The following is a 14,935-nucleotide window of genomic DNA, read 5'->3' as shown; positions in this document are numbered from 1 at the left end:
TTACAAAACATGGTCGTTTTTTTCCCCCCCAGAAAATAAAACGCCTTACTATACATGGTCGTTTTTTTTCTCAAAAATAAAACGCCTTACAAAACATGGTTGTTTTTTTTTTCCTCAAAAATAAAACGCCTTACAAAACATGGTCGTTTTTTTTTCTCAAAAATAAAACGCCTTACTATACATGGTCGTTTTTTTTTCTCAAAAATAAAATGCCTTACAAAACATGGTCGTTTTTTTTTCTCAAAAATAAAACACCTTACTATACATTAGGGGTGTTAAAAAAAAATCGATTCGGCGATATATCGCGGTACTACATCGCGCGATTCTCGAATCGATTCAATAAAAAAAAATCAATTTTTTTTTTTTTTTGTTTTTTTTTTTAAGAGCTCAGAATTGTTCATTCGGTAGTCTTACCGATTCAACGTCTTATCATCATTGCCTTTTTTTTTCTTCTTTTTTTTTGTGTGTGTGAATCGATTTTTAAACTTCCATTTTTAATGGCAAAATATTCAACAAAACGTCTGACTTCGGGTTAGGATTCACACCTTGAGCATGGAAGAATGTTATATGAACGGAACATTAAGCCTTAATATTTTATTTTAATGCTGTTCAAACATGAAACAGATTACAACCTCTATAAGACTGAAATTTCAGATAAATAAATAATACATTTTCATATAAATCTTACACTCTACAAGCTTACTGATTAGTATTTTCTAAATTTGAATGGAAAAAAATCGCAACAATCGACTTATAAATTCGTATCGGGATTAATCGGTATCGAATCGAATCGTGACCTGTGAATCGTGATACGAATCGAATCGTCAGGTACTAGGCAATTCACACCCCTACTATACATGGTCGTTTTTTTTTCCTCAAAAATAAAATGCCTTACTATACATGGTCGTTATTTTTTTCTCAAAAATAAAACACCTTACTATACATGGTCGTTTTTTTCCCCTCAAAAATAAAACGCCTTCCTATACATGGTCTTTTTTTTTTCCCAAAAATAAAACGCCTTACTATACATGGTCGTTTTTTTTCCTCAAAAATAAAACGTCTTACTATACATGGTCGTTTTTTTTCCTCAAAAATAAAACGTCTTACTATACATGGTCGTTTTTTTTCCTCAAAAATAAAACGCCTTACGATACATGGTCGTTTTTTTTCCCCAAAAATAAAACGGCTTACTATATATGGTCGTTTTTTTTTTTTCCTCAAAAATAAAACGTCTTACAAAACATCGTCGTTTTTTTCCTCAAAAATAAAACGCCTTACTATACATGATCGTTTTTTTCTTCAAAAATAAAACGCCTTACTATAAATGGTCATTTTTTTTCTTTTTTTTTTTTTTTTAAATAAAACGCCTTAGTATACATGGTCATTTTTTCCCCAAAAATAAAACGCCTTACAAAACATGGTCGTTTTTTTTTCTCAAAAATAAAACGCCTTACTATACATGGTCGTTTTTTTCCCAAAAAATAAAACGCCTTACTATACATGGTCGTTTTTTCCCAAAAAATAAAACGCCTTACTATACATGGTCGTTTTTTTCCAAAAAATAAAACGCCTTACTATACATGGTCGTTTTTTTTCTCAAAAATAAAACGCCTTACAAAACATGGACGTTTTTTTTTCTCAAAAATAAAACGCCTTACTATACATGGTCATTTTTTTACAAATATAAAACGCCTTACTCGACATGGTCGTTTTTTTTTTTTCTCCAAAGATAAAACGCCTTCCTATACATGGTCTTTTTTTTTTACAAAAATAAAATACCTTACTATTAGGGGTGGGAATCTCTGACATGAGGCCGATTCGATATGTATCTCGATACACAAGTTGCGATTCGATTGAAAAACGATTATCTTTCAGAACAGAACGGTTCGATACGGTTCGATTAAGTTTGGGAACGATACAATTTTCGATTCGATACGATTCATTTCAATATTCAAAACTTATAGTGACATTTGTTGGTTGTTAACATTAATCTTAAAACACCACAAATTTTTACAGTATCTACAAATGTGTAAAAAAAAGAACAACAACAATGTCTTCTATATTTTTATATATTGAATCAATTATTTAAATGGACCGGAACAAAGGGCTGGGCGATATGACTGAAAAATGTATCAGTTTAATTATTTATTAGTTGTTATTGACAGTTATAATTGTTTTTTGGTTTTTTTTTGTAATTCAAAATCAGGATAAGGAAAACAAAAGGCTGATAATTCAATTTGAAATATAAATATTTAACTTTTAAAAAAGACACCAACACAATTAAACAGAATATGTCCACATTGTGAAGTATTTCAGAATCATAAATTTAAGACATGAAATAAACCTACCGTCCAGCCAAAAGAAATATGAAGCCAACTGATGGAACAATAAATCTATCAAACACATTTTAACAACTTAATATATCCAAAAATATTTCCAAAAGTGCCCTAACCTTTTTATCAACAATTTTTGTTTTTAACAATTTTTGTTTTTCTTTGCCATCACATTCATTTTTGGTTAATGTATGATATCTTTTTTGTTTTTTTTAATCTGAGACACGATGATGACCACAGAATTACTACTGTTTATATTTTGTTTTTTGGGCTGTCGTTCATTTTGAGTTCGATGACGTAATCGCGGGCACGTCTCAGTTCTCCTATCTGCTGCTCATGCTAGTTGTGTACATTGACAGGGAGCCACAAACTGAGAAATGAGATACTTGCAGTGTGCTTTTAGCTTAGCTGGTGTGTTGGCTGTGGGACATACCTGTTTCGTTTGAATCCATGCATTGGATCGTCACGGGAGTTATTCTTTTTGGCTCGCGCGCAGTACCAACGCCGGCCCGGGACATACAAGTGCACCGAGAGGACTCGATAGCCATGGGAAATACCGAGATGTACGGCTTCTGCTAAATGTCTCCATTTGCATGTTGCCACTTGTTGTGCGCGAGCGCGCGTGCCGTGTCGCGAGCACGGCGTTGACGGTAGGCGGCCCCCTCACCCCCCCAAAAAAGGTGCGTAACGTCTTTGCATTATGTTTACAACATCCGGGGAATGAAGCGTCTCTGAGCGCTACTTTGCTAGCTCTCTGTAAACACGGAAGTAGCTTGAATAGTGCTGCTACTGAAATGTAAACAAAACAAGTAGAGCACGGTGCAGAACTCTTGCTATTGTTATGAAAACCATAAAGCCTCACTCGCAACCGATTCACAGCAACGCGATATCCGGTCCACAGCTTTACAAGCAATGTATCTAAGAATTCCCGGCGGATTTTGTATCGGTTGACATGTCTGCTACCGATACGGCCGTTTAGCTCCCCTTGACGACCGATGGTTCGGTCAAATCGTTTTTTTGTCCCACCCCTACTTTCTATACATGGTCGTCTTTTTACAAAAATAAAACGCCTTACTCTTAATGGTCGTTTTTTTACAAAAATAAAACGCCTGACTATACATGGTCGTTTTTTGTTCCCCGAAAATAAAATGGCTTACTTTACATGGTCGTTTTTTTTTACAAAAATAAAACGCCTTACTATACATGGTCGTTTTTTTTCTCAAAAATAAAACGCCTTATAAAACATGGACGTTTTTTTTTCTCAAAAATAAAACGCCTTACTATACATGGTCGTTTTTTTACAAATATAAAACGCCTTACTATACATGGTCGTTCCCCCCCCCCCACCCCCCAAAAACATAAAACGCCTTATTATACATGGTCTTTTCTTTCTTTTTTTTTTTCTCCAAAAATAAAACGGCGTACTATACATGGTCGTTTTTTTTTCTCAAAAATAAAACGCCTTACTATACATGGTCGTTTTTTTGTTTTTTTCTCAAAAATAAAACGCCTTACTATACATGGTCGTTTTTGTTTTTTTTTCTCAAAAATAAAACGCCTTACTATACATGGTCGTCTTTTTACAAAAATAAAACGCCTTACTCTTAATGGTCGTTTTTTTACAAAAATAAAACGCCTGACTATACATGGTCGTTTTTTCACAAAAATAAAACGCCTTACTATACATGGTCGTTTTTTGTTCCCCAAAAATAAAATGGCTTACTTTACATGGGCGTTTTTTTTTACAAAAATAAAACGCCTTACTATACATGGTCGTTTTTTTTTCTCAAAAATAAAACGCCTTACTATACATGGTCGTTTTTTTACAAATATAAAACGCCTTACTCTTAATGGTCGTTTTTTTACAAAAATAAAACGCCTGACTATACATGGTCGTTTTTTGTTCCCCAAAAATAAAATGGCTTACTATACATGGTCGTTTTTTTTTTTTTTTTTCTCAAAAATAAAACGCCTTACTATACATGGTCGTTTTTTTTCTCAAAAATAAAACGCCTGTTTAAATCTGTTGGCCCCCTGGGGCTGGCTAAGGGGGACCAAGCAATTGGCTGCCTTGCCAATGGGCAAACTCTGCAAGTGGCTTCCAATTGCCCGAGCGGAGCTCAGGGCATGAAAATTAAAAACCCATTTTCACTCATGGAAGGCAGAACTTCTTTGCAGGTGAGAAAAGCGGCGTACGTCCTGGACCGCAGTCCATCTCATGTGATATAGCGTGGACAGGCTGGAAATATGAAAATCAAAATGTGGAGTTTGGAAAACGGGAGCCTCACCGTATAATTCAAAGGCGGTGATGGGCGAGAGGACGGCGCCACATCTGGCAGGAGATTGGTCGCCGCTCAGCAACAAGCTGGTTACGTAACCACCATACTCCTAAAACACAATAGCAACATTGATACCATTATTATTGTTATTATTATTATGAAATGAATTCAGTCAGTCTTTCGCAATCTACACAATAGCATGATAATTATCATATTGTGAGCTTCATATCGACAATACAAAATGGAAAATGCATGAGAACGGTTGGATTCTTGCCGCTTCATTTAAAATGACTGTGGAGAAAATGTTTGCTTGGTTACCTTTCCAAAGACTCCCACTCGGGTCTTGTCGATGTAGGGCTCCTTCAGGATGATGCTGGCACAAACACAACGAACCAATAAGTCACTTGATTGTCCATCCATGCACATCCCATTTGCCGGTGGCTGCGCATGCTAGGGAGGTAACAGTACCGACAGTGTTGTTGATAACGCAATGTTCAAACGACCACAATATATCGTTGTCGTCATGTCGTGATATTAAAAGCAGCACATCCGTGAAAAAAAAATAAAAAATAAAAAAAAGAGGGCGGGTCGATTTCCATTTGTGCAGTTTTAGCACGCTCTGGTGGCTAGGTTTTCTTTCTTTTACTACTAATTAATTTATTAATATAAATACAATATAATAATTCTAAAATATATATATATATAGATAGAGATAGAGATAGAGATAGAGATAGAGATAGAGATAGAGAGAGAGAGAGATGTTGACAAGGCGGGGTCAAGTAGGACTCAGACGCAGGCGTAAGGTAGGCCACCAAGGCAGCAGGTTTATTTCCGGCCAACAAAGGTCTCCTCTCAAACTGAGAGGAGAACAGGGAGGGGAAAAAGTGGAGAACAAAAAGCGCTCCACTAGGGAGGAAAAAACAGGCAAAAGGTACTGGGGACAACAGAAAGCGCTCCGCTAGGGAGGAAAAAGGGCACAAGGCAAAAGGGGTAACTAAAGGCGCTCCAAAAGGGAGGAAAAGGCACAAAAACAAGGCAACAACGCTAGGCAACATGAACGAGGGCATAAGGACTGTGGACGCTTCCATGCACTGACGGTGACACTTCGGCAACGGAGGGGAGAATGCAGGTGGCTTTTATTGTGTGGGTTGATTGGTGGCAGGTGGTGATAATCATGGGCGGGGACCGGTAATGAGTGAGCGGCAGGAAGGGCAAGTGACCTGGGGTGAGAGGAGAGTTAGGATTTCAGAGTAAAACGGGAAACAGAGACACAAAAATAAAAGCATGAGCCGCCACGCCTGGTGGCGGCGTGACAGTACCCCCCCCTCAACGGCCGGCTCTTGACGGCCCAGGAATGTCAGGGTGATCCTCATAAAATTCATCAATTTACGAGGGATCCACGATGAACCGGGAGGGGACCCATTGCCTTTCCTCCGGGCCGTATCCCTCCCAGTCCACCAGGTATTGTCTTCCGCGGCCCCGATTACGAACATCCAAAAGTTTTCTAACCTTGTAAACGGGGCCGCCTTCAATCATCTCCGGGGGGGGTGGGTCGGGTTCGGAGGGCACCAGTGTGCTTTCATGAACAGGCTTGACTTGGCTGACGTGGAATGTAGGATGAACTCTGAGGGATCGTGGCAGACGGAGTCGAACGGCGGCAGGTCCTATGGACTTGGTTACTGGAAAAGGCCCCACAAATCGCGGGGCCAACTTTGGACATGGTACCTTGAGCCTGAGGTGTTTTGCTGATAGCCAAACTCGCTGGCCTGGACGGTATTCTGGAGCCGGTCTCCTCTTCCGGTCGACGGCCCTCTTTACCCGGTCTCCCTGGCGTTGAAGCGCCGTCCGGGCCACCGACCAGACCTTGTGGCACCGACGGATCATGGCTTTGACCGAGGGGACCGTTACCTCCTCTTCCAGTTCGGCGAAGAATGGGGGATCGTAGCCATGGACACACTTGAACGGGGTGAGACCTGTGGCAGATGTGGGCAAAGAGTTGTGCGCGAGCTCGACCCATACTAGATACTTGCTCCAGGTTGTCGGGTTCTGGGAGACGAGGCATCGGAGACCGGTTTCGAGCTGCTGGTTCAGCCGTTCTGCCTGCCCATTGGCCTCAGGATGGTACCCAGAAGTCAGGTTGGCTTTGGCACCTAGGGCTTTGCAAAATTGAGTCCAAAATCGGGAGACGAACTGTGGTCCACGGTCGGAAACGATGTGTAAGGGGAAACCATAAAACCTGAATATGTGGTGGATCATGATGTCGGCTGTGGTCTTGGCGGATGGGAGCTTGGTTAATGGGATGAAACGAACCATCTTAGAGAATCTGTCGACGACTGTGAGGATTGTGGTTTTACCATGGGATGGTGGTAGTCCGGTCACAAAATCCACTGAAATTTCCGCCCATGGTCTGGATGGAATTGGTAGTGGCTGGAGTAGACCCATCCGGGACTGGTTTGACGTCTTGTTGCGGGCACAGGTAGGACAAGCAGCTACGTAGTCCTTGATTGTGGTCTCCATTGCCGGCCACCAGAATCTCCGGGCGACAGCATACACGGTCCTGCGAACTCCAGGGTGGCAAAATAATCGTGAAGTATGGGCCCAGTGTATTACCTGGGCCCTCAGTTCCTCAGGCACAAAGAGTCGGCGTGGTGGGCATGACGTGGGGGGAGTGACGTTCCGTAGTGCCTCTTTGACGTCGTCCTCAATTTGCCACCTCATGGCCCCGACTATGCAGTCCCGGGGCAGAATGGTCTCAGGCTCGGCTTCCAGTGGTTCGGACTCGTGAATTCTTGATAAAGCGTCAGCCTTGATGTTCTTACTGCCGGGTCTGTAGGTCAGAGAGAAAACGAAGCGGTTAAAAAACAAAGACCATCTGGCCTGTCGTGGGTTGAGTCTTTTGGCCTGGCGTAAGTATTCCAGATTTCGGTGGTCGGTCCAAATCACGAAGGGGAGTTCGGCGCCTTCCAGCCAGTGTCTCCATTCTTCGAGAGCCACCTTCACAGCTAGGAGCTCCCGATCACCGACCGAGTAGTTGCGTTCCGCTTTTGATAATTTTCGTGAGAGGAAAGCGCAGGGATGTGTCTTGCCGTCCTCTTGACAACGCTGGGACAGGACTGCCCCAATACCAATACTCGAGGCGTCCACCTCCACCATGAACTGGCGCTTGGGGTCAGGGACTCTGAGGATAGGGGCATTAGTGAAGCGAGCTTTTAAGTCCTTGAATGCCCCTTCAGCTTCCGTGTTCCACCTAAATCGAACTTGCGGGGAGGTCAAGGCGTGCAGGGGGGCAGCAATGGTGCTGAAGTTTCTGATAAATCGCCGGTAGAAGTTGGCGAATCCGAGGAATTGTTGTACCTTCTTTCGTGAGTCCGGCGTGGGCCAATCCCGCACGGCGCTGACCTTGTCCGCTTCCATCTCCACTTTTCCGGGTGACACGACGAATCCCAAGAAGGATATGGAGTTGACGTGGAACAGGCTCTTTTCTGCCTTCACGTAAAGCTGGTGATCCAGCAGGCGTTGCAAGACTCGGTCCACGTGGCTTCGATGGCTTGCTTGGTCAGGAGAGTAGATTAGGATATCATCCAGGTAGACATAGACAAAGTGGTCGATGAAATCTTTGAGTACTTCGTTAATCATGGCCTGGAAGACTGCGGGAGCGTTCGTGAGGCCGAAAGGCATGACCAGGTACTCGTAATGTCCCCGGGGAGTGTTAAAACCAGTCTTCCATTCATCTCCCTCGCGGATCCGGATGAGGTGATAGGCGTTGCGGAGATCGAGCTTCGTGAAGATTCTAGCTTGTTGCAGCTGGTCAAACACAGAGGACATCAATGGCAAGGGGTACCGGTTCTTAACAGTGATGTCATTCAGGGGACTGTAATCAATGCATGGGCGTAGGGATCCATCCTTTTTACTCACGAAGAAAAAACCTGCGCCTGCAGGTGAGGAAGACGGTCGGATGAGGCCGGCCTTCAAGGAGTCGTCAATATAATTGTTCATGGCTTGGCGTTCGGGTCCTGAGACCGAGTACAGTCTCCCCTTGGGGATGGTTGATCCGGGGATCAGGTCAATCGGGCAGTCATACGGTCGATGGGGAGGAAGAGTCATGGCCTTGGTTTTGCTGAAAACCTCCCGCAGGTGGTGGTAGCAGGAGGGAACGGTGTGCAGGTTCGGGTATTCCTCTTGAGCGGACGAGGCGAGGGACACCTGGTGAACCTGGGCTGTGGTGTTCCGGGGTGCGGGTTGTTCCAATCTGTGAGTCATGCAGTCCTTTCCCCACTCCAGAATGACTCCAGAGTTCCAGTCGATTCTGGGATTATGTAGACGCAGCCAAGGGTGACCCAGAACCAAAGTGGGGGAAGCAGAATGGAACACATGGAAGCGAAGGGTCTCGAGGTGCTGTCCGATGTGCACTTCCAGAGGTTCAGTGATGTGGGTGATTCTGAAAAGTTCCTTGCCGTTCAGCGCTCGAGCCTGGATGGTTGACAGAAGTGGCTCGGTGGAGACTCGTAGTTGCCTCACGAGCTCCCAGTCCATGAGGCTCTCGTCGGATCCGGAGTCGATAAGGGCTGACAGAACTGTGGTGACATTGTGGTGAGTTATCTGAATTTGCGTGAGTCTGTGGTTCTTGGCTGGTCGGGGTGACGGAGAACTCACCGGAGGGTTGCCCTTCGTGGTGCAGGCTTCCACCAAGTGTCCAAGACCACCACAATAATAGCAACGGCCCTCTCGGCGTCGGCGCTGTCTCTCCTCCGGCGAAAGCCGAGCCCTTCCCAGTTGCATGGGTTCGTCGCTGGCGAGGTCCACCTCTCCTGGTTCCGGTCGGGAAGGAAAGATGGGTCGCAGCCTTCTGGCCTCCGGTGGCCGCGTCCAGGGGGTGGGTTCCTCCCTCCTTCGCGGTCCGCCGATCTTGGCCAGCTCCTGACGACGATGATCGGTCCGGATGGCGAGGGAAATCAAGGCGTCCAAGTCCGCGGGGAGATCTACGGGAACCAGAAGCTCTTGAATGGCAGGGGAGAGTCCTTTCAAAAAATGGTCGTGAAGTGCGATGGCGTTCCAGCCACTGCTCGTTGCCAACGTTCGAAAGCGAACTGCATAGTCGCTGACAGATTCGTTGCCTTGCTGAAGTCGGCTCAGTGCTCGTGCCTTCTCTCGGTCATTGTTTTCTGGATCAAAGACTTGGCGCAAAGCGATTCGAAAGTCCTGTACGCTTTGGCAGACCGAGGAACCCCTGGCCCATTCCGCGGTCGCCCAGGTTTTGGCCCGTCCCGTCAGGTGAGACAACATGAAGGCCACTCGGGATCGGGCTGTGGGAAATGCCTGTGGTAACTGTTCAAAATGAATGTCACATTCTGTGAGGAAAGTCTGACAGCGTCCGGGTTCACCGGAGTATCGTTCTGGGGAGGCCAGTCTCAATCCTAGCCCGGTGAATGGCGTGGTCGGTACAGAGAACTCAGGGTGAGGAATCTGTCCAGTGGGAGCTGGCGCTCGACGCCGTGAAAGGCCTACCAGCTCGTGGACCTGGCTGGTCAATTCCTCCATCCGGGACAGCATGGTCTGTTGGGTCCGGTCCTGGTTGTTGAGCCGGGCCTCCTGGCTCTGCAGTGCGGCCTCGACCATGCCTGCTGGGTCCATGCTGGCCGAAGTGTACTGACAAGACGGGGTCAAGTAGGACTCAGACGCAGGCGTAAGGTAGGCCACCAAGGCAGCAGGTTTATTTCCGGCCAACAAAGGTCTCCTCTCAAACTGAGAGGAGAACAGGGAGGGGAAAAAGTGGAGAACAAAAAGCGCTCCACTAGGGAGGAAAAAACAGGCAAAAGGTACTGGGGACAACAGAAAGCGCTCCGCTAGGGAGGAAAAAGGGCACAAGGCAAAAGGGGTAACTAAAGGCGCTCCAAAAGGGAGGAAAAGGCACAAAAACAAGGCAACAACGCTAGGCAACATGAACGAGGGCATAAGGACTGTGGACGCTTCCATGCACTGACGGTGACACTTCGGCAACGGAGGGGAGAATGCAGGTGGCTTTTATTGTGTGGGTTGATTGGTGGCAGGTGGTGATAATCATGGGCGGGGACCGGTAATGAGTGAGCGGCAGGAAGGGCAAGTGACCTGGGGTGAGAGGAGAGTTAGGATTTCAGAGTAAAACGGGAAACAGACACAAAAATAAAAGCATGAGCCGCCACGCCTGGTGGCGGCGTGACAGATGTAGGTTGCAATATGCAATGTTTTTTATGTTAAGTATGAGCTTTAAATATCGTGACTTTTTTTTTTTGTCATCGCCAACCTTCCCACAATATCGTGATAACATACTTGATGGCCTGGCGCTGATCGAGCTCCTCGAGGACGCCGGGCCGCTTGTGGATGCGCCGCAGCAGGTTGGTGCCCTGGAAGCCGGCCCCACGCCCATCGCAGCGCGCCGCCACCGCGCCAAAGCTACTCACCAGCACCGTGGCCCAGTCCAGGCCGAAGCGCTCCGACACGCTCTGGCCACCGGGGGTGCTGTCGCTGCACGTCCAAAAAGGAGACGTTATGTTTATGTTTACAAAACTAAATATAATGATAACAAAAATGTCCTTTGTTTTAGTCTTTGGTCATTAATTGAATGGGGATGATTTTAAATATGATTTTATGCAGATTTATTTTGATATGAACCGGAATAAGGACATTTGAAAGTGTGTCATACAGAAGTGACGTCATCTCGCAGCAGCCAATAGAAAAGCACCAAAAGATGACATCACTCCCATGCTGTTTATTGAACATTGCACACTCAACTCAAGTTTATTTATATAGCGCTTTCAAACAGCCTGAGCTGTCACACAAGTAATACACATAAAAAAATGAAACTAATACTGAAACTAACAAAAACTAAACTAAAACGAAGCATTTATTAAAGAACGAAAACAAATAAAAACTAACAGAACCACCCTGAAAACTAATTCGAACTAACTCAATTTAAAAAACAAAACCCAAACCAAAATAAAATCTAAAATGAAAAATTCCAAAACTATAATAATAACCATGTTACACACACAGACCATCAAGAGTGAAGGCAGCCATATTAATTTTAACCTTTGACCCTGGCAGAAAGCACATGCCTCTAAATGCAGTAGCAATAGCTGGACAATGGGGGGCAAACTAAACGTAAACAACCACAAGACTTCAAAAATTGAACAAACTAAAACAAAAGGTACAACTTCGATACTTGCTTGTCTCAATTAACTTTTCTTTTTAATACAAATTCAAAAACTTTTTTTTTTTTCTCCCCCACAGACAAAAAGTGATGAATTTGTTGAAAGTGGCATCAACAGGGTTTTAAAGTGTTCTAAGCTAGTCTTAGATTTTCAAATGAAAGGTTACAAACTGGGTTCAGACTAGGGCTGTGCAATTAAGTGAAATTCAATTATAATTTCAATTATTACACTCCACAATTGCAAAATCAGTATCATCGTAAAAAAAAAAAAAAAAAAAAAGGAATACAAATTTTTGAGATGCTTAAATTTATACACGCGCACCTTTTTAAAAATAAATAAATAAATAATTTAATATATTTGATTTCTAATTTTATTTTCTCGCAATATTTATTATTATTATTATTATTATTATTATTATTATTATTATTATTATTATTTATTTATTTTTACACATTTAAACATTTTCTTGTTTTGTACTCCAAAAAAATAAACGTCCTACTGCGCAGTGCACGTGCTGCACTCCAACTTCAGGTTTTCCAACATAAATAAATAAATACATTTTACTAGAAATATATATATTATTATACATTCTGTTTGGTCCAAAAGTAACTTACATAATTATAGTGTTTCTATTTTATTTTAAATTAGTCTTCATCTTTTTAAATGTTGCATTTTCTTGTTTTGTACCAAAAATACATAAATAAATCTATATATATATATACATATATATATTATAAATTCTGTTTGGTCAATTATAGAGTTTCTATTTTTTTTTAAATTGGTCTTAATAGTTTTAAATGTTAAACATTTTCCTGTTTTGTATCAATAAATAAATTAATCGTTTGCATAATGGTGATATCAATTATTGCTAAAATAATCGTGATGATTCCCCCCCACACACGCACACACACACACCCACACACACACACACACACACACACACACAATTGAGCAGCCCTAGTTCAGACCTCTCATGGCATTAGAGTTTCAAATTTAGGGTTTGAAGTTGTAGTAAGGTTTCGAAATAACATTCACGATTTCAACATTCGGGTTATCAAGGTTTGGCTTTTTTTTTGTTTTTTTTTTTTTTCCTAAATGAGAAATTCATACATACATGAGCAGTATGAGAGGATAGTGCGCCGTCTCCACAAAGCTGGCAGGTTTGAGGATCTGCATGGACAAAGCTGCGAAAGACAACATGAGAAAAAGGATGAATGAACGTCTGCAAAAAAAAAAAAAAAAAACACCCGCGTGTGTCACACGCACTGTAGTCGTCGACGCTGACGTCCTGGTAGTCGACGAGGGGCATCTGCATGTTGTCCAGCGTCAGTCTCAGCAGCTGGTTGCTCTCCAGTTTGCGCACCTCCGTCATACCTGAGCGCCACAAAAACCTCATCAGACGGCAGAAAGTCTCGCAATCTTGCAAGCGGACAATTACAAGCTTGCAACGTGCTCATGGAAACTTCATGTCCACAAATTTCACAAGTTGCTTATTTATTTATGTTTTTTTTTTTTTTTTTTTTTTTTTAACTTACCCTCCATTTTTTGGGGAAAAAAAATTATTCACCAGTTTTTGTGCTTTTTTTGTGCTATGTTAGAGTGAGTTAATGTGACAAAAGTAGTGCTTTGCCACCATCTTGGGGCATCTTAGAGTATGATGAAGTGTGTTATGGACAAAAGCAGTGCTTTGCCACCGTTTTAGGGCCAAGGAACTATGTTGAAATGAGTTGAGGAGCTTCCTTTTCATCAAAAGTAGCACTTTGCCGCCATCTTCTGGCATCTTAGAGTATGATAAAGTGAGTTAAGGAGCTCCATTGGGACAAAAGCAGTGCTTTGCCACCATTCTAGGGCCAAGGAACTATGTTGAAATGAGTTGAGGAGCCTCCTTTTCAAAAAAAAAAAAGTAGTGCTTTGCTGCCATCTTGTGGCATCTCTGACGTGAGTTAAGAAGTTTCATTTGGACAAAAGTAGTGCTTTGACGCCATGTTGTGGTATTTTTTAACTAGGTTAACGTGAGTTAAGGTTTCTTTTCAACAAAAGGAATCTTTTGGAATCTTGGTGCCAAGAAGTGACGCTGTAGTAAGTTGAGGAGCTTCATTTGGGCAAAAGCAGTGTTTTGCCACAAAGGGCCAAGGAACTGTGTTGAAATGAGTTGAGTTTCCTTTTCAACAAAAGTAGTGCTTTGCCGCCACCATCTTCTGGCATCTTTGAGCATGATGAAGTGTGTTAAGGAGACCCATTTGGACAAAAGCAGTGCTTTGCCACCGTTTTAGGGCCAAGGAACTATGTAGAAATGAGATGAAGAGCTTCCTTTTCAACAAAAGTAGTGCTTTGTCGCATCTTAGAGTATTTTGAAGTGAGTTCAGAAGCTTAATTTTGACAAAAGAAGTGCTTTGCCGCTATGTGGCATTTTGGAAGTCGGTTAAAGTGAGTTTTCAAAAAAGGAATCTTGTGGAATCTTGGTGCCGAGAAGCTACGCGGAAGTGAGTTGAGGAGCTTCAAAAGTCCCTACTTTTGCAGCCATCTCGTGGCATCCCTTTTGAACAAAAGTAGTGCTTTGCTTCCATCCTGTGGCATTCATAATCACACACTGTTATGCCTCCCATGCAAATGTACTCGAAATTCTTTTGGAGCTCCAAAATCCAATCCAATGATCTTAAAGGGCTGTGTCCCAATACTTTTTGTCCAAATATGGTTGCAACAACAACATCTGCTTCCGAAGCAAGAAAAAATGAAATCAATCGGGTGCAAATGTGATGTGAAGACATCGGACGTGTATTAGAGCAACAACGCGGGTAATTTGATTTACATTGTGCTGATGTCGCTTGTAATCTCATGACAACTGAGAGGAGTAATCAGATTACCTCAAGAGCGGACAAGCATTCCACTCGCGGAAGGTCGTTCTTAATCGAGTTATTGTTTTTACAAACTCAATATATTCATACTCGGCAAGCAAATACAGTGCAGCTCAGACTCTGCTTAGTGGATGCAAAGGCTAGTAGCAAATTGCTAGTAGTGGAAGTTTTTTGCACGTACACAAACTTTTTGGTTGTAATTTAACTCTATATGTTTATTTTGGGGAAACTACATTGCGGAATAAATGTGATGAGTGATTGTTTGCACAAAACAAAATGGC

At 43.0% G+C, this 14,935-nt stretch overlaps 1 protein-coding gene across 4 annotated transcripts in view; it reads right to left on the bottom strand.

Moving 5' to 3' along the window:
* The window catches only part of dpp6a (dipeptidyl-peptidase 6a), a 195,526-nt gene that overhangs the window by 7,536 nt on the left and 173,055 nt on the right, over positions 1-14,935 (bottom strand). For all 4 annotated transcript variants that reach the window (XM_077508715.1, XM_077508718.1, XM_077508717.1 and 1 more), the window contains exons 18-22: positions 13,066-13,173; positions 12,914-12,983; positions 10,919-11,113; positions 4,931-4,985; positions 4,622-4,721 (exon numbers count right to left, since the gene is read on the bottom strand). In XM_077508715.1, coding sequence (XP_077364841.1) covers positions 4,622-4,721; positions 4,931-4,985; positions 10,919-11,113; positions 12,914-12,983; positions 13,066-13,173 — 528 coding nt within the window. The remainder of the gene's footprint in view (positions 1-4,621; positions 4,722-4,930; positions 4,986-10,918; positions 11,114-12,913; positions 12,984-13,065; positions 13,174-14,935) is intronic.

Source organism: Festucalex cinctus, chromosome 20 (assembly GCF_051991245.1).
Source record: "Festucalex cinctus isolate MCC-2025b chromosome 20, RoL_Fcin_1.0, whole genome shotgun sequence".
In the NCBI taxonomy this organism is placed as follows: Eukaryota; Metazoa; Chordata; class Actinopteri; order Syngnathiformes; family Syngnathidae; genus Festucalex; species Festucalex cinctus.
The sequence above is the reverse complement of the archived record's forward strand: the minus strand, read 5'-3'. Positions and strand labels throughout refer to the sequence as shown.